This window comes from Carcharodon carcharias, chromosome 17 (genome assembly GCF_017639515.1).
Source record: "Carcharodon carcharias isolate sCarCar2 chromosome 17, sCarCar2.pri, whole genome shotgun sequence".
Taxonomy (NCBI): Eukaryota; Metazoa; Chordata; class Chondrichthyes; order Lamniformes; family Lamnidae; genus Carcharodon; species Carcharodon carcharias.
This window is the reverse complement of record NC_054483.1, coordinates 16707324-16727225: the sequence shown is the minus strand read 5'-3', so window position 1 is coordinate 16727225 and position 19902 is coordinate 16707324. Positions and strand designations below refer to the sequence as shown.

The following is a 19902-nucleotide window of genomic DNA, read 5'->3' as shown; positions in this document are numbered from 1 at the left end:
CTGAGTTGGGCTGGTCATGTAGCTAAAATACCTGAAGCTCACTTACCAAGGTGAATCTTCCAAGGAGAGCTTGAGTCTGGAATGCAGCCCCAAGGCGGTCAAAGGAAATGTTACAAGGACACTCTGAAGGCTTTGCTTAGGAGTTTTGCTATCGAACCTGATTCCTGGGAGCTCACCCAGGATCATTGCACCTGGCTCAACCAAATAGAAAAGGATGTGGCCTCCTTCGAAAGAATGCACATATTGGAGGCAGAGAGAAAATGCAAAGAGAGGAAATCCCACGCTAGCAACTCTTCCAAAACTCAATCATCTGTTGAATCCTCCTTTCTTTGCAGTCGAACCTTCTGGGCACAGATCGGCCTGAGCAGTCACTTACATACCAATCAGAACCCTTGAAAACAACCCAGATGATAAACATGGTTACCTTCACATCGAAGGATGAACAATAACAATGGGTTGCATTTTTAACTTCAGACTCAATTTTTGTCCCCCACCTTTTCCTGCATTATTTCTGAAGGCACTGACTCTTGCTGCTGAATTTTTCCATGGCAGTGGAGGTAGCCTTGAGAACCATAAATTGCCTTTTTCATGTGTGACAGTCCAGCTCTCATAGTGATTCAAGAGCAGACGAGGCAGCACAATTGAGTCCACTCTTATCCTCAGGTCAGGATTTCCACACCAACAGGAGTCACTGTTTGTCAATCAGAAGCAGGAACCCTGTCTGAATTTCCTTTCTTTAGCCCAGGGACAGGCACCAACTGACAGTTGATAGCAGAAATCAAGAACTCAACCTGAGATTATCTACTCTTAATGACTCATTACATATTGATTGCCTTCATATCCAAGCTATCATGGGAACTCAGTCACATTTAACCACCTTGCTCCTCAAAATAAATGTGTAACTGGAAGGTTATGTGACTTCCTATAAATAATATCAGATCAGGTCAGCTCCTTTCAGAGACTCAGGGAAGAATTGTCCCAGAATTGCACCAAGTGCGGGAGCAGGTGGGGAAATCCGCGCTGATCCTGCTGGCCGCAATGGCGGGTTTTCACATTGTATTGTCTCTGTCCACTTCATTAATAATGCATTCCTGTGAAACCCGGTGGATCGCTGGTGGGCGGCCTCCAGTTCACTGGCCCCAATGTGACTTCACCACTTCCTCAGTGTGGGTGCCATATTTAAACAAGCACAGCGCACACTTCACAATGCTTACAGCGCAGGAGCGATCCACTGAAGAGATGGCTCCAAAGACAAAGAAGAGTGCTACCTCCAAATTTAGCGATGCCTCACTTGAGTGCCTGCTGGACGCCATGGAGGACTGGTGTGATGTCCTTTGCCCCAGCTCTAGCTGCGGGAAGAGCAGCAACGTGACGATTTCAGGCCCAGGACCAAAAGAGCATAAATGGTTTTGTCCATTCTGCCAGGGTAAGTTAACCATCTTATCACTCTTAACTCACAAATTCACAAGCCCATCACGCATCCACAGGGATCTCACTCACTTCCAGCTCAATGGACATCACCACTCACTCTCTCACACATATCTCCATATGGCCCCGTCTCCTCTGCTCATCTTGTCCTTATTCCGTCCATGGCTCCACTGATTATCCACAGGTGTCAGCCATCCTTCTCAACTGCCCTGCCATGCATCTTCCTTACACCCTCTCCATTTGTCTTTATGGACAAGTTCACGCACAATAAAAGGGAGGCCCCAGACGGGGTGTGATGTGGCGGATGTCAAGGACCTGAGCAACTTTGAAAACAGAGCCATTGCGCTGGTCGTAGATGATGTTGACTGTTCCTGTGGCAACGGTGAGGCCGGCAGCAAGCACCCATGTGAGGATCCTGCAGCAGATCATCCCTCTGTCAACGTGACTCTGAGTCCACTGTTCTGTGTGTTACGCATCTGCCATGCACAAATAATCTCCACTTTCTCTCCTAGGCCCATCTGCCATGTGCCTGATGCCCTCAGGCAAGCCGGACCCTGGCTCCAGTGCCTTGGATGAGGACCCTGAGGACAGCACTGTAGAAGACCCATCACAGTGCTCAGCCACACCCTCCACCAGTGCAGCGACTCACACCTCAGTGGGACCTAGATGTAAAGCAGGCTCAGGATCACAATCTGGTGATCACAGCACACAATCTGGTCCACAGCAGATGGAGGCAGGGACATCCAACGTTGCCGGCACTCGGAGGACTGCTGGAGGCAAGGAATCTGCTAAGTACGAGTCAGATGATGAGCCTCCAGGCTCAGTCCTCAATCAGTTGCTGGAGCTGCAAAGACAGTCATGGCAACAAAAGGAAGGGATGTCAGCCGCACTCCTCAGTTTACGAGGGACGATGGAGGAGTCCATCCTCCTTCAGTCCGAGAAGATCACGCCATCATGCCAATGCACCAAGGTCAACACTGCAAGATGGCAGACGCCATGGAGAAGTTGGCCCTGGACATCGGTCTTGCAATGCTGCGTGGGCTAAGTTCCATCGCTGAAGCCATAGCTGGCCTCCAAAAGTGTGAATGTGAGAGGGGTGAGGGGCAGCTCGATCTCACTTCAGCTTCCCGTTCTCCTCAAGGAGTTAGCCATGGGCCCTTAGCATCCATAGGGAGGAGGTTCAGCAGTTGGACACCTGGGGCCATCCACCCAGATGACACTGAGAATGTCCGGCCAATCCAAATCCCCTCTTCCTGTGACCCCATCAACTTCAGCTCCACAGGTTGAGGATGCCGCACCTGGCCCACAGCAGACAACCTGAGCAGGCCGGGGCTCTCCAGGTCTCGGGTCCCTAAAGGACACCCGCAAAGCTTATCACAGATAAGAGGGCATAGCAGCCAGCAGGCTGCCTCCACCACTGCTGTGGATGTCAGTGATGCACAAGATGTAGCACCCGGGTTAAGAAAGCTAGTGAATATTAGGAGCACAACAGTGGCATGGGTGTTCACAAGATTTATGTAATGTGCACAACTGTAAATAGAATATTGCCTATTCCATATCTCCTCCTGTGTTTGCCTCCTTTTTATTAAGCGTTGTGTTACAGTCACTCAGGTGACACACCATGGTCCCTCTCCCCACTTATTGCATATGTCGTGATCAGGGGTATTTGTTTGTGTAGTCTGGTTGCGTGTCACCACAGTATTTGGCCATTTTCATATCATTTCCAACAGCAGTGATGCAGTGCCCATCATGTTATCTGTTCTTGTGGAAGGCACATTATTGAAATGCTTTTCAGGGTCACCTCCTTCTCAGTGTTGTCTATGTGGCATAGAGGTGGAGATGTTCTCCCATGTCATATGCATGCTTGAAATGTGAAGGTGTAGTGTGGAAAGACAGAAGTCTTAACATATGGAGAAGGATTAGATGTGCTGGAACTCCATGCACTCTGTCATCTGCCAGGGTTTCAATGCTGGACCAAACGATCCTGTCCAGCTACACTTTCAACTTCCTGACTACATCTAATGTGCAATAACTGCGAGCACCTTTCCAATTTAAGTGTACGAGACTCTGGCCCTCTCAGCCAAACTAGTGTTCTTGCGCTCGAAAGTACAGGCCTGAGCGTCTGTAACCATGGTGGTGCATGTGGGTGTTGCGTCCACAGCTAAATTTCAATGTATGGATGCAACACCGTGCATCCCCTCACCTGACCATTGGCTGCGGTCACTCATGCTGCATGGAAATGGTCATATGTAGTGGGCCATGGATCTGTTAAGCATGATCGCTAGCCAGCAGCCATGCCTCCAGACAATGTTGAGGGGAAAAATGGGGCAGAATGAATATAAAACTGAAGCTTCTGTGTGCTCCATATTGGAAACTACGTGTCATCCTGAGGGCTTCATGGTGTCAGAGATCCTTCAAATGAGATACCCATGAGGACACAATGTGTGTGTGAAAGAGGAGGCATGTTAATGGCTAGCAGGCAATAGATTGAATATCATCAGCATCAGGTGGTCCACATCCATAGTAAGCTGACAAGACCTAAAGGCCACCATCCCTGAGTAAGAGGGACGGATGTCAATGTGATTGAGAAGAAGGTGACACGGAGGTTTGACTCATATGTACATGATTTGAGATCTTCTGAACCTTCTCAGCTGCCTTGGCCCCAGTTTCACCCATCAGTTGTACCATCTATGTAACTGAATGCATAGTCGCGTTGCTAGACATGGATCGCCTCGAGGAGTGTTGTTCAATTGAAGGCTGCCACCTACGAGGGCCACTCATGATAGTGTATCAGCTCCTGCATCATGTAGGCTGCCATCGCAAATGGAATGTTGCAGAGATGCTTGATGATTGAGCACCTTCAGAACTTTGCTGGCAAGACACCCTCCTTCAGACAGTGCTTCATCTCAGCGATGAAGCATGCTCCCAAGGCTCCATCAACGTTTAGAGGATAATGCCAAAGGGAGCCAGTTGGGGAACTACAGTCTCTTATTTTGAAGTACAGAGTTGAAACGATAGGAATCGCAATGCTTCACTTCACGTTGGCTCCTAGTGCAGGTCATTTTTCCAACAGGGTGCTCACTCCATCGCATCATCCTCCTCCTGGAATCTTGCAGCTATGAGGACCTCCTGTTCACGCCTTCCTTGTCTGGTCTGTACTATAGCCTCTTAATTTGCAGCATTGCTTCCTCAAACTTATTGCTGTCATCCTATTCAAGGTCATCTTCATCAGAGGAGATGTGCAGCTTCTCCATTGTTATGACACAGCAGATAATGTGTGCCAGGCAGATCAAATCCACGAGGGAAACTTGATCCCGCTATCACCACAGTTTTGCAATTTGAATTTATTTCAAGATGCGGGCCCTGAATTCAGAAGCAATAAGTCCAAGACTTCAGATTTTTTTAGAAAACTAAATTAAACATTTAATAAAATAAAAGATTTCAAGCACATACATAGGTCCACAAATTACTACTATAACACCTCCTAAAGCCCCTAATTAATCTGGCATCCAGTTACACAGCCTTTAAGGCAATAATAAAAAAAATAGATTTTAAGCAAATCCAGGCAAGTCAACACAAACCCTGGACAGTAGAATTCAAAGTGACTTTTCCCAGCTTTGGATTCTGTAGACAGCAGACTTAATGCACAAATACTGGAGGCTTCACATACTTCTGGTAGATCTTACAATGCCTTCCCTAACACATAGCCTCAGTCTCCTTTATACATGTTTCTCCCTTTTAATGTAAATTTCATTGTTCCCACTGGAACTTAAGCCTTTCTCATAATATAAATCTTTTCATGGTGATAATATTGTCAGTTACCTTTGGGAAAAATAAACACACTGCTTGGCCTAGTTTCTCTGGCTAAGTGTAAACATCTTACCATCTCTTTGAAATTCAAACTGGTCTGATTTATCTAAAAATGCAAATTCTCCTCACATTACACTCTAAGACTTCAGCCATGTTTACGTATTTAGCATTTCAAACCTAGCTTCTTTTAATAAGTCAAAGCCTCCAGACCAGCTTTCTCCAATTCAGTTAAGTCATACACAGACACACACACACACAAATTATCCAAATTATGATACTTTCGTGACACCATCTCGTCATCAGGTAAGTCATCCCTCCTTTGCAGTGCCAGGTTGTGTAGCACGCATCAAGCCACGATTATCTATGATGCACCTTGGGGAGTGTGCCAGAGTGCTCCACCAGATCTGTCCAGGTATCAGAATTGCATCTTCAGCATCCCTATGTGTGTGCTCCACCAATGTCTGGGTAGTGACACGAGCCTTGTTGTACCTTCTCTCTGTAGGAATTTGAGGCCGCTGCACAGGCATCATCAACCACGTCCTTTGCCAGTACACTTTGTCCCCAAGAAGCCAGCTCTGGATCCTGTGTGGTCCCTCAATGATTGCTAGGATCTGCGAACTACCCAAGAATTATGAGTCATGGATGCTTCCTGGATATTTGGCACAAACCTGCAGGATTTGCTTGTTATGGTCACACATGCACATTGAAGGAGTGGAAGCTTTTCCTGTTTATGTATTGTAGTGCCTGCTGCCAGGGAGCTTTGGCAGTCACATGAGTGCAGTCAATGGCACCCTGCACCAGTGGGAACCTGGAAATCTGAGCAAAGGCCAGTGCTCTGGCATCCTAGCTTGATTGACCTTTGCTGAAGTTGATGTAATTGTGGGCTTTGGCAAAAAGCGCTCCTGTGACCTTGTATGCATTTGTGTATGGATGCCTGAGAGATCCCGCAGAGGTACCAGTCGAGCCCTGGAAGGAGTCAGTGGTGTAGAAGTTGAGTGCAGCAGTCACTTTCACAGCCATTGGTAAAGGATGTCCTCCAAGTCCAATTCGTGGTGCCAATTTGTGAAGGATGTGGCAAATGTGAGTTACCAGATCCCTGGACATGTGGAGGCGTTGGCAACACTGGGGTTGATTCTGGAAAGCAGCAATTATAATTAGATGCAAATGAATGGAAATGACGATCCTGACGTTCAGGAGTGGGAAACACGACCTGCCATCGGCAGGAGAAGTGGACAGTCGCAAACTGTATTTACGACGATATAGAAAAGATTTTTGCAATCTTGCGAGATTTTCCACTCCTAACAGCCATGATGCCCGCTGCAAACAAGAGCAAAAAATTCTGCCCACAGATTTGATTTACTTCTGGCTAAAAACATAGTAGAGTGTGTGGCCATTTAACAACTGGGAGCTTATTTTTTGGAATGCAGGTCTGAAGGTTTTGCTGAGAGTGCGTGATATGTACAAGCATTATTTAACCTATTTATCAGCAATCTGTGAGAATACCATTTCCCACGTTCTCCTAAGGCTAATTTACTGCCAATCTTAAGTTAAGCTAATATCTTGTTTCACATTGAAACATTTTCTGTTTTTAATTAACATAGTTCTGAACTTGAATGAAAACCGCATGAAACTCCTTTTGTAATTGTTTTGTCTTCCTGTATGTTAGCTCACACCATATCTGGAAACATATGTCTTCTGGAACTTCCCTGCATTTTGTAAGGTTTTGGCTGCAGTGGATATCACTGATGCAAGGCCTTGCATCAAAAGTTTTTAATTTGTAACTTGTGTTTTCTTTCAAATGAATAAAACAACCGGATTTGATTCTAGTTAAGAACAGAGCTTGGATGATGGAAGAATTGCAAGGGGAATCATTCAATGTTGTTGCAATTCCTGTAATTTAAATGGAACAATACATAGCAAATTTTAGGAGAAAATTCAGGGCTATTCTGTTCCCACTGTCACCAATTGGCAATTTCAGGATTGGAATTGCTTGGTACATTGGTTTGAACAATCTGTTACACCTCGAGAATCTTGCGCAGGATTCAGTGCCCCATATTACACTATATCAGCCCTTTGCAACAGAATTCAGTGGCTCAAACCAACTATATCTTCTGTACAAGCCTCCTCCTTTGGAACAACCTACTCACAGGTGCCTCAGCAAGATATCTTGCTGGAATAAGGTTCCACCAGCCCAGCGCACTTTCTAGCTGCTTGTCCATGTTGCTCGTCATTTACATGCAAATATATGCAGCAATTGTTTGCATAACATTTGATCATGGAGAAGATCACAGATGAACCTCAAACTGTCCTCACCTGGCAATAACACTCATATACTTTCCAACAAGGGTTAACTAAGTAGAATGGGCCTCTGTTCTCTGGAGTTTAGAAGAATGAGAGGTGATCTCTTTAAAAGACACAAGATTCTGAGAGGGCTTGAAGGGGTAGATGCTGAGAGGCTGTTTTCCCTGTCTCAGGATAACGAGTTAGCCATTTTGGACCGATAGGAAAAGACATTTCTTCACTTACAGGGTTTTGAATCTTTGGAATTCTGTACTCCAGAGGGATGTGATACTCTGATGTTCAGTGTATTCAAGGCTAGGATCAACAGATTTTTGAATTTTAAGAGATCAAGGGATATTGGGATTGAGCAGAAAAGTGTAGTTGATGGTATTATTAAATAATGGAACAGGCTGAAGGGGCCACATGACCTACACCTATTACCATTTCTTATATTCTTCGGGGTTACTACATTGTGATAAGGAATGGGAACACTGGAAGATTTTGTCTTCCCAAATCCAGCCCCACTTTTCATCCAGCTGAGACTAACAAAGATGGGCATTTAACCCAGTACCTTCCCTTCTGTAAAGCTCAGTTACACACCAGCTTAACATGCTAGCCACTGTTCAGCCATTCATTTGTAGTGATGTTACCATATCTATATAATGATCCCCAGGAAAGTTCATCATCACTCCATAACTTATAATTGTCAGATGTTACTCAGAGAGATCTTACTTTCGTGCAATTCAACAATGAGTCCTCCACAAGATGAATTTAAGAAGCTTTTCTGAATTTATGTGTCACATGTCAGTAACTTCTTATATTTCTACTTCAGAAAGGGTTCTCAAATGTGAGACAGGCCAAAGAACAGGCAGACAGAGATCAAATTGGATAGAATCAGTGAACACCATCTCCAAGATGGTCATAAAAATTATGAATACCATGTAACAAAGATATAATTTGACTTATTCAGTGACTAAATTACTGGGCATTATATGACAGAATAACTGTTTTGTTGTTGAAGAGCCTATCCCCTAACATACTGTGAACAATACTCCTGGAGACCTACTAGTCATGTTAAGAGGGTCATTTACCACTTAGATTACACATTGAAAGCATTACAATTCTTATAGATGCAAAAACAACCACTGTATTTGACAATAAAGACCAGAGTAAATCATGGATCTGACAATATGAGATTATGAGGGACAACTGTAAGGAAGGAGTTATCTGAGTCCCAGTGGAGGGAATTCTGATCTTCTGTCCAGCTTGTCTTGACCCACGCTCACAGATCCTGGATTCTCCCTCTAGTGCTGACGGACTTGCATTTGATTTTATTCTGTCAGAACCCAGGGCCCATCCCAGATGATCAGATGCCAGTGCTCCACTCAACAGCACCACTATGTTCCAGACATGCCTCTTCATTGCTGCTGAAATTCAACCCCCACCTCTGCACAATTGATATTGGAATATAGGACTTAGGAGCAGGGATAAGCATTCAGCCCCTCGAGCCTGATCCGCCATTCAATAAGATCATGGCTGATCTGGCTGTGTCTCAACTCCACTTTGCCGTCAGCCCTCCATATCCCTTGAATCCCTTGACTATCAAAACTCTGTCTAACTCTGCCTTGAATAAATTCAATGACCCAGCCTCCACTGCTTTCTGGGGAAGAGAATTCCACATACCATTGAGCCCTTGAGAGAAAATATTTCGCACCTCTGTCTTAAACAGTACACCTTTTATTCTTTAACTGTGTCCCCTAGTTCTTTTCTCTCCCACAAATGGAAACATCTTCCTGATATCTAACTTATCAAATCCCTTCAGGATCTTATATGTTTATATTTTTATCTTATTGATGACAACCCATTTCTATCAAACCCCACTATCAAAGTCCATGAGTTTCTCCCACCTTGTTACTACAGCCTAAGACCTCAACCTGTGATTCAACACCCACACTGAACTCTTGCTTAACTTCTCTCAATGTTGGTAACCTCCAATAACCCCAACATAACCCTGTTGAATCCAAGGGGCTTCTCCTATTCCACCAGTTTCTGCAGAAACAACTCTAAAGTCTACCATCAGCATCATGATGCCAGACCTAGGAACTCTTCCACTGTGCTCCAAAACAGGTAAGACATAAATAGGTAAAATAATATAAAATAGTGCCCATTGATATACTTTTCACAGAAAAATGACACGCAATTCCCAGAAAACCTTGTATTAAAAATACAATAATTCAATTAGCTATTGTAAATGAACAAACCTGATAAGACATTGTACATTACATGGTAAAACACTTCTTCTTGCTATAAACAGTATATTCTTTATAAGCAATACCACAGATCTTCTCCAGTTGTAATTTTAAAGAAGTGTATTACACTTCGTCTCCATCTGTCTCACACAAACTCTTGCCTGTGCCTTACAGATGTCTGTTGAACTTACAAAGCTGATTGGCTTATGTTCAGAATTCGTCTAATTAGTTGTCTGATATGTAAATGTATTAATTATAATTTGCTCACTTATAAATTTCTCAGCAAGGAGGGGTGAAACTATCAAATTATTCAAAATAATTTTTGAAAATGTTTTGATCTACTATTTTTCCTCTTGGCCTGCCAACTACACATTAATTTAAGTAAAATTTTGGGTTAAAAATATTAAAAAAAATTACAATGAATTTATAAGATTGCCCTTCTGTTAGAAATGCACCTTTTAAATTATTACTCTTAAGACCTATAATCTGTCATAGGCCTTCGATCTTGAATTTGGCCCAAACCCTAACTGGCATCCACCAGTTTTTCCTGGCTTTGTGTTTGGAGGAATGCCTTTCTGAATGGTTGCCGGTAGTGCACTGTGACTTGTCACAGTCTTGCAACCTGAGTTATGTGACTTTTGAAGCCATTTCTTTGTGAGTAAGGGATTGAGGCAGAAATCATTTTTGTCCACCACATGAAACACTCCATTCCTGACCCAAATTGACTTGCTGTATCTTAACCAGAAACATCTGGTACTTGTCTTAGTGTGATCCATAGTTCTTCCCACCAGCTCATTCCTTTCCTGGGCCCCTTGTGTTTAAAAGCAGTTTTCAGTACCATATATTGTATTTTTCCACTGCATAAATAAGATCCTCTTCCAATCAGCTCCAACAGCACAACACCTACTACTGGTAGTTAAGATCAATGGCAAGATCCTGGAAAATGTAGGCCACTTGCCTATCTTGGGGACCTCCTCACAATGAAGGCAGACATGGATGCTGAAATTCATCATCACACCCAATGTGCCAGCTCAAACTTTAAGTGACTGAGGAAAAGAGCATGAGGACCAGAATCTCAAAACCGAGACCAAGGTCATGGTTTCCCAAGCAGTCATGAACCCTGCTCTCCTATATGTTCTGGAGACTTGGACAACCTACAGCAGGCAGCTGAAAGCCACTTGAGCAGTGGTGCCTTCACAACATTCTCCAAATCTGGTGGCAAGAAAGGCCAAAAAAACTGTCCTCTTCCAAGCCAACATGCCCAGCATTGAGGCACTAATCACTCAATGCCAGCTCTGCTGTGCGGAACATGTCATTCATATGCCTGACACCAGACTCTGGAAGCAAATGTTTTTCTCAAAACTTGGTCGCAGCAGGAGACTCCAAAGAGGTCAGCAAAAACACTTTGAAGGTGTCCTCAATGAATCCCTGAAGGAATCAAACATTCCTGCTGACTCAAGGGAGTCCCTTGCTTGTGACTGACCAAAATGAAGAAGGCTCATTGAGGAAAGCACCGAACATTTTGACTGGCTTTGGCAGGAACACACAGAGGCAAAGTTGAGGCATTTGAGAGAGTGTATGTACTCTAATTGACCTGACCCTTCAAGCACCACTTGCCCTGCATGAGTCTGCAGATTGCACATTAGACTTCCCAGCCATCTGAGAACCCAACAAGCCAGAGTGGAAGCAAGTCTTCCTTGATCCCGAGGGACCACCTAAGAAGATTAATATATTAAAAACATTATGCCTGGTGCACACATACATATCAAAATCCACATGTGGTATTTTGTTACAGATGCAGAACAGTTTTAAAATGATGTATGTTTCAGAATTGCAGCCTGACAAGCACAATCCAAGCTGCAAAGTTCCTTCACCAAGTACAATTCTGAATTACTTTAGGCTCTGTGCTTTTTATGACCTTAAAGGGACGGGCAAGTTTCAAACAACACACTTTCAGCAGAAGAATACATTGTGCACTACCAAGTCCTTGTTAAATATCATCTGACTTAACAAGATCAACCCTATGAGAAAGGATGGTGATATTAATAAAATCCTCCTCCTATTTTGAACATTGTGTGTGCTTCACCCCCCAAAATGACCATAATGGTAGGGTAATTTTGGACTGTGAACTCGCAGAGCTGAATTTATTCTTATTTTGTGTTGTCAGCTGTGGCTCAGTTTGTAACATATTTGCCTTTAATCTCACAAGGTTTCAGGTTAACTTCAGTACTTCAGTCCAAAAACCAAGGCTGACACTCCAGTGCAGTACTGAGGGAGACGTGGGATGAAGCGTTAAATCGTGTGTCTGCTTTGGTGGATGTAATTATAAATGATCCCTTGGCACTATAAGAAGAGCAGGGGAGTTATTCCACTCACCCCCCCACCCCTCTCCCCGTTGCCCTAGCCAATATTTATCCCTTAACATCACAAAAAACAGATTGTCTGGTTGGGGTAATGCTGAAGGTCTTGTGGTTATCCCTCCAGGAATAAGTCAGAGTTGGTAACCTTACATAAAAGTCAACAATAATAAAAGCAGAAAATGCTGGAAATACTGGCCAGGCAGCATCTGTGGGGACGTGAACAAAAGTTAACGTTTAAGGTCGTCAGAACAATCGCACGGCATCTGCGCATGCGCTGGGCTCGCAGGCCCTTTCAAACAATAGTTTGTCACAAGGAGTTCACAAATCTCGACATATCGGGGTTAAATCTGACATTGTACATGGAAATTATTTAGGGTGAAATATAAATTATTGATCAGTTTACTGAGGGCCTTATGTTGCATTGACTCAGCTTTATTTCGCCATTTCTTGCATTTCCATTATCATTGACCCAGGTACAAAATAATGCAATGCCCCACTCCTGCAGGACAAGTATTGTTTGAGGTTGGAAAGGAGAGTGAGGGAGGGAAACAGGCAGAATCAAAACTGCAGGCCATTTTTACATTTCACAGTGAGTCATTTGAACTTGTTCAAAAATGCCAAGTCTGGTTTTCATTTAATTGTACATGAGAATGATTATAACTGACAGAAATATATATTTGATTGTTGCCCAACTTTGGCGGAAAAAATGAAATATGATTGTTTGCATTCATGTCCATGAGTCATATTTCATACGTGGTGCTAGATCCTTTTGAGTTTCGCGTTGTCGTAGTTCCTGTCCCCTGCGTCTTCCTGTCGGCCAGCCTCTGTCAGCACTTCTGCGTGGCTGGGCGCCGTGGAGACGGGGCGGAACGCTATGCATGCTGGGAAATGAAGTTCCTTTCAGCTGGAGGCTCCATGTGAGACGCCTGCAGAAAAACTACAATTTCCGGCCTGCCCTGCGAGCCCAGCGCATGCGCAGATGCCGTGCGACTGTTAGCGGCTGAGATTGAAGCAAGAACTAAAGTGGAGGTAAAGGAAACATTGTAAAAATAATTTGACGGAAAAAGTATTCAAAATATAACCTCTGCCCGTTTTATAAGATGCGAAGAACAACACAGCCCTTTCAAGCAATAGTTTGTCACAAGGAGTTCACAAATCTCGACATATCGGGGTTAAATCTGACATTGTACATGGAAATTATTTAGGGTGAAATATAAATTATTGACCAGTTTACTGAGGGCCTTACTGATGTTGCATTGACTCAGCTTTATTTCGCCATTTCTTGCATTTCCATTATCATTGACCCAGGTACAAAATAATGCAATGCCCCATTCCTGCAGGACAACTGAAGGCTTTTTATAAGCGCTGTTGCTCCAAATTTGTTGAACTCGGCCTCGATGACAGTGACTCTCACCCTGGAGAGTAGCCATCTGTGCAGGCTAATGGTGAGTGCCCACTGCTCGTGGCACCCATGCTTCAGCCAAGAGTCAGACCTTAACAGGGGAGACACTGGAGAAAGATGGCTGCAGCTAGGTTAGTTACATTGGAGGTAATGGGACAAGATGGGTTAGAAATGCACAAGGAGGGATATGGTATTAGCTGAGTGGCTGGAAGGAGTGCTATCAGGTTATTTAAAGTGTCATTGAGAAAGGTTGTAGCAACTAGGTTTGAGGTAAACTGGAGGCAGTGATATCACACTGCCCTGTAATCTTGTGTTCTGGAAGAGCTCCAGGTATATATCTCTCCTTTTTATTGTTTTTATTGTCTCTCCTGCACCCTCTCCTTTATGGATAGTCAACAGGGCTGGCTTAGGCAAATAATTTCTTCCCTGTGTCAGTATATGAAAAGAGGAGTTTCACCTCAGTTTATTTTCCAAGACCTGTTGTTGCTTGACTTATTTTGTTGCTGATGTAATATGTTGGACTTTTCCCACACGCACCACACAGGGATTAAACATAACATTAATCCTAATTAGCAGGAAGTTATTAGAATATGTTTGTTGGGTAGAAAGCAGTTCATTATCATGCTCACATCTGTAACCTCACTTGTTCTTTTGTCTTGTGATCGGCTGATGATGATCCCATGTTTTATCATCACAGACATATCCTATGGAAGTACACTGGATCAAGGGACTGAGTGTCTGTGACAGTGGCTATTGTTGTAAGGAGTAAATGTATGATAGTGTAATAATGCTAACATGGTGACCATAGCATAATTGCATGTTAACAGTGATATTGAACTCACAACAATGAAAGTGGAAGATGAACAGCACAACGGAGATAGCAGAGTGACAATGTCACAATAACATGGGCTGAATTAGTGTAACAAGCTGAAAGGGATATCTTAATAGAATGGCAGGGAGGCAGACAATTGAGAAAATCCATGAACGTTTGTTGCAGGAAAAAAGAGATGCACCAAATATCAAGCTTAGACATACTGATATTGATTATGCCTCTCATATTTCCAAAAGGAAATCTTGTTCTGACTCTCTGTTTTTAGTTACAGTTTTCAGTTTCTCAATGCCGGCGTCATTCCCAAGATACAAATCTGTGCCTCACTCTCTCTAATCTACCTCCCTCTGAACTTGTTGAACTTCATTTTCCCAGATCCAACCCTCACATTTTTATTAAACTTGCTGACAAGGGCGCTGTTGTTCTCTAGTGAGCCCAATCTCCAACTCACGGAGGCCAACTCTCTTATAGTTCGACTTATCATCCTCTGGACAACCACAACAACAGCTCATCGCGCCTTGAACATAATAAGACATCCGAAAGCGCTTCACAGAATAAAACAAAGTATGACACTGAGCCACATGAGATGTTAAGTCAGATGATCAAAAGCTTGGTCAAAGAAGTAAGTTTTCAGGAGTGCCTTAAAGAAGGAAGGTGAGGTAGAGAGGTGAAGTGGTGCTTGGAGGGTATTCCAGAGCTTAGGGCCTAGGCAACTGAAGCTGCGGCCACCAAATGTGGAATGAATGAAATCGGAGATGCACAAGAGGCCAGAATTAGAGGAGCACAGATATCTCATGATAACCCCATCACCAGCCATGAAGCTATCATTCCAAAGACTGTCATTGATTTTCCTTTCTGTTGCCTCCAACCTCAGAGTCCTTCAACTTGAATAGCCTGCTTTGGCCTCCTTCCTAAAATCCACAAACAAGACTGCCTTGGTAGACCCATCATTTTAGCCTGTTCTTCCCAATGGAACTGATTTTTTTCCTATCTCGATTCTATTTTTCTCCCTGTAACCAGTCTTTTCTCATCCACATTCTCAACTCTTTCAATGTCCCCTGCCACTTCGGTTACCTTGCCCTAACCACCCCCTTTTCACCATGGATGTCCAAACCCTTTTCACCTTCATCCACCACCAGGGACAGTCTAAGGGCCCTTCACTTGTACTTAAACGGAGACCCAGCACAGCATCATCCACCACTACCCTCCTTGGCCTGACTTCAGTTCATTTCAGTCTGACTTCATTCAATTTATCTTAATAAAAGGTGTTGTTTGGGAAACTGGAGGCGTCCGAGCTATGCCTGCCTTTTTGTGGGATATGTGGAACATTCATTGTTCCGGTCTTACTCGGGTCCCTTCCCTCATCTCTTTTTCCGGCTCAGAGATGACTCTATCACTGCCATTTCCTCCCCTTGCCCCGAGCTGGAAAATTTCATCAATTTTGTTCCAAATTTCAATCCTTCCCTCCACTTCATATGATGCAACTCTGACTCTTGCTTTCCTTCCCTCAACTTCTCTATCTTCATTTCTAGGGATAGGCTATTGACCCATATCCTCGAGAAACCCACTGGCTCCCACAGCTCCCTTGACTAAACTTCCTCCTACCCCACTTCCTGTAAGAACTTTCTTCCATTTTTCCAGTTTTTTCCTCTCTGTTGATTGTATTCTGATGATGCTACTGTTCATACTAGTGCTTTGGATTTGTCTTCCTTTTTCCTCAAACGAGGATTCCTTCCATCATGGTTCACATGGCCCTAAACCATGGCAGTTCCATTACCCACACCTCTGCCCTTGTACCTTCTCCTTACCCCTCCCCTACCTCCCAGAAGTTTAAGAGGGTTCCCCTAGTCCTCATCTTCCACTCCAACAGTCTCTGCATTCATTGGATCATCCTCCACTATTTCCACCAACTAGCTTGATGTCACCACCCAACACACCTTCCCCTTCCCTTTCAGCATGGTACTGTTCCCTCCACACATCTTAGTCCACTCCTTAATCTCCCACATCCCCTTGCTCTTTAATTTCACCTTTGCCTTTAAGTGCAGGGAATGCGACACCTGCCCTTTTATCTCCTCCATTGCTATCCTCCAGTGCCCCAAACACTCCTTCCAGTTGAAGCAGCGATATGCTGTATTTATTTCAAGGTAGTATACTGTGTTTGCTGCTTATAATGTGCTCTTCTCCATATTGGGGAAACCATCTGCAAATTGGGTGACCATTTTGTGGAACACCTCCACTTTGTTCACAGACATGACCCAGATTTTCTGGTTTTCTGTCATTTTAATTTTCCTCCCCACTCCCACACTGACTCGACCTCCAACACTTTCAGTGAAGCTCAACGTAAGTTCAAGGAACAACGCCACCATCTTTTGATTAGGCACTTTATAGTCATCTGGATTCAACTTTGAATTTAATCAACAATTTCAGATCATAACAATTGCCTGTTTTTACAGACAGCAGCTGTTGGTAATGATTCTGCAATTCTCATTTACAGCTCCTCTAGGCACATTTTTACTTGTACCATTTCCATCTTATTTTGCTTTGCACCATCATTCCTTCTGTCATTTAATCTCCCACTATATCCCCACTATCACAAGACCTTCCCTTTTGTTCTTCTCTGCTTCCTCTTTTTCCTGCTTCTGTACTTGATTTAAGCTTGTTAGGTGGGGAGGCGGTGGCGTCGTATTATCACTGCGCTGGTAATCTAGAGACCCTGAGTAATACTCTGGGGACTGGGGTTTGAATCCCACCATGGCAGATGGTGGAATTTGAATTTAATAAGTATCTGGAATTAAAAGTCTAATGATGACCATGAAACCCATCTGGTTCACTATTGTCCGTTAGGGAAGGAAATCTGCTGTCCTCACCTGGTCTGGCCTACCTGTGCCTCACAGCAGGGGCAGTTAGGGATGGGCAGTAAATGCTGGCCACACCCCTGAACAAATAAAAAAAATCTCATTTCTTTAACTGCTGATGAAAGGTCATAGACCAGACAGGTTAATTCTGTTTCTCTCTCCACAGGCATTGACTGTGCTGCTGAGAATTTCCAGCATTTTCTGTTTTTATTTCAGATTTCCAGCATCTGCAGTATTTTGCTTTTGTATGAGAGTTTGTGCCCATCTGTTGGTGGGAGGTTGGTAGGAGCAGTTACTTCCTCAGTCGCTGTGTTTCTGTCTTTACCAATCATGGCTTCACGTGTCATATTGCTAGGCTTAGATCTTGAATTCTGCAGCTTGTGGAATTGTAAATTTCCAACCTAAAACTCCATGGAGCACTGTTTTTGGGGCAGAAATCTATCCTGCAATAGGAATGGTCTGTAAAACTATCATATGATATTCATAAAAGCAAGATAATTTAACCTATTACAACCTGTTGTGTTGTGAACTTTGAACCAGTTGAGAAGGTAGGCTGAGGCGCCCTCCCAATACTGTTCTGTGGCTGGCTGAGAATGAAGTGCTCTGCCACCTTGGCCAAGAATTTAAAAGGATAGACTCCAGTCCTGGAGACATCCTAGACTCCGTTAATCAGTCAAACAGACTGTGTGAGAATCACTTTTGTTTTATTTCTGAAAGCTTTGTTTCAGATGGATACTTCAGATTTTATTTCCTTCTCCATTGAGGTTAGTCTTGTGAAGGTGAAATTTTAATGAGAGCTTCTTGTTCTGAGTATGAGACCTGCATGTTTCATGAGGTGTTGGGCAATGAATATATGAGGTCTGCTCTCACTGAGGGCCGGATCCAGTTGCTATCTGCTAATTGCGTTCTGAATTCAACATTAGTGTAAACACGAGAAATAAGAACAGAAAGTTCTGGTTTTACAACATCTAGATAAAAATATGGTTTTATGAGTGTGCACCCTTTAAGAGTGTTGTGAGGAAGAGTTGACCTGAATCACTTACCTGACTTTTCTCTTTCAGGTAGCGATTGACCTGTTGTGTACCTCTATTTTGTGACAGATCCAGTTTTATAAAAGCAATGGAGGAATGGATGGGAAGTGAATTGCAGCTGGTGGTTGTAGGAAAAATCCAAAAGTATCCCCATCATTTAATTAGACAAAAATGCTGATTCCGCAGTCCCCCACTGCCTCACCTCCCCACAAGCTGTTGGGAATACTGAAATTCTTCAGCACAGACTGTGCTTTCCCATTAAATCTTACTTGTTACTTGGTCCCATCACTGAGCTCTTTTATTCAAAAACTATAAAACATCCATTTCCCGTCAAGTGATGACATGCAACACTGTTGTCCTTAAATAAACAAGACCCAGTTCCTAGGGCCATTGTCAATGAAAAGGTAACCAAAATACCTAAGCCATGTTTTCTGTTCCTGATTACAATCCATTGACCCTTGCTGAGAAGTTTGTGTGGCTATTGCATGAGGACAAGATCTGAATTGTCTGCAATATCTAGGAGGTCCAATAGTCTGCTAACACTTAGTAGCTATGCTCACATGTTGAATAACCATTTGGGTGAAATACCAGAGTGTGAATAGCACCCATGCAACTCTACCCCACCAGTGTGTCCGAGTCCACTGGAGCAAAACGGAGAAAAATAGGTGAGGAGCAGAAATTATTTTGTGGGTTAATCCTTTTTTCCTGAAGTGCAATGAACAGGAGAAGTCAAGACAGGGCAAAAGGTTTGTTGTTCAGTCTATTTTTTATGTTTTTGTGTCATTTTCTTCCCTAGAAGATTCTGCTTCCATCAAATTTCATCTAGATCTTTGAAAGCATGAGCAGATCCTTGAAAATCTCTGTGTACTAAGGAATCCTTCAATCTTCTGGCACAAAGCAGTAAATGTAAGACCCCAAGCAGTGTAGCTTTGAACATCATCGAAAAAATGTTTGTGACAGATTTTGTGGCTCGAGGGCTGGCATACAAAGGATAGTATTTCTCACACAACTGCAACAGAGATTTCCCTTTGTGCCGTACACATCAAATTAAATGGCTGCATTTTGTAATAAATTCATTGTCAGCTTCCTGTGCTGTATTTGAGCTGGCCAGTGCTTATCATCACTGCACATGCAACAGGAACTCCAGCTGCACCTTCCTTAACTATATAACCACTGAACAGGAGAACGTCACTTAATACAGTCGACAACATTGTACATAAGCATCACACTGCTTTCTTGTATGAGACTCGGGACTGTTTGGCTTGAAGATGTTGTGCAAATCTATCTGGGCACAAATCCAGATCTTGGTTATTGTGGAGTTTTGGTTTTGTTCAGTACTGCTCAACTGCCACCCTGAACCCATAGCACTCTGTTGACTTCAGGGATTTGAAGACTTAAGAGACTCCCGTTTTCAGCCTGCCCGTAAGTGTGGAGGATATGGTTTGAAAACCTACCCAGAATCCCCGAGAAGAAGCAACACCCATTGCCATAGGAACCTGTGAAAAACAATGGATGGGGACCAGCACTGTAGAATTGAGGCTAAAGAGAAGGTACGTGAAACAAATGAGTGAATTGGACTGAGAAAATGCCTGGTTTCAGTTCAGCTTTGTGTATAAATATTTCATGAAAAAAATCTGTCAGTATTTTATTGCAGGATT

The 19902-nt window shown here is 43.4% G+C and overlaps 1 protein-coding gene across 2 annotated transcripts in view; it reads left to right on the top strand.

Moving 5' to 3' along the window:
- Positions 1-13096: 13096 nt before the first annotated feature.
- elmod3 (ELMO/CED-12 domain containing 3) overlaps positions 13097-19902 on the top strand; it is a 37513-nt gene continuing 30707 nt past the window's right edge. For both annotated transcript variants that reach the window (XM_041209789.1, XM_041209788.1), the window contains exons 1-2: positions 13097-13156; positions 19041-19794. In XM_041209789.1, the coding sequence (XP_041065723.1) occupies positions 19753-19794 (42 nt within the window). In that variant the 5' untranslated portion in view covers positions 13097-13156; positions 19041-19752. The remainder of the gene's footprint in view (positions 13157-19040; positions 19795-19902) is intronic.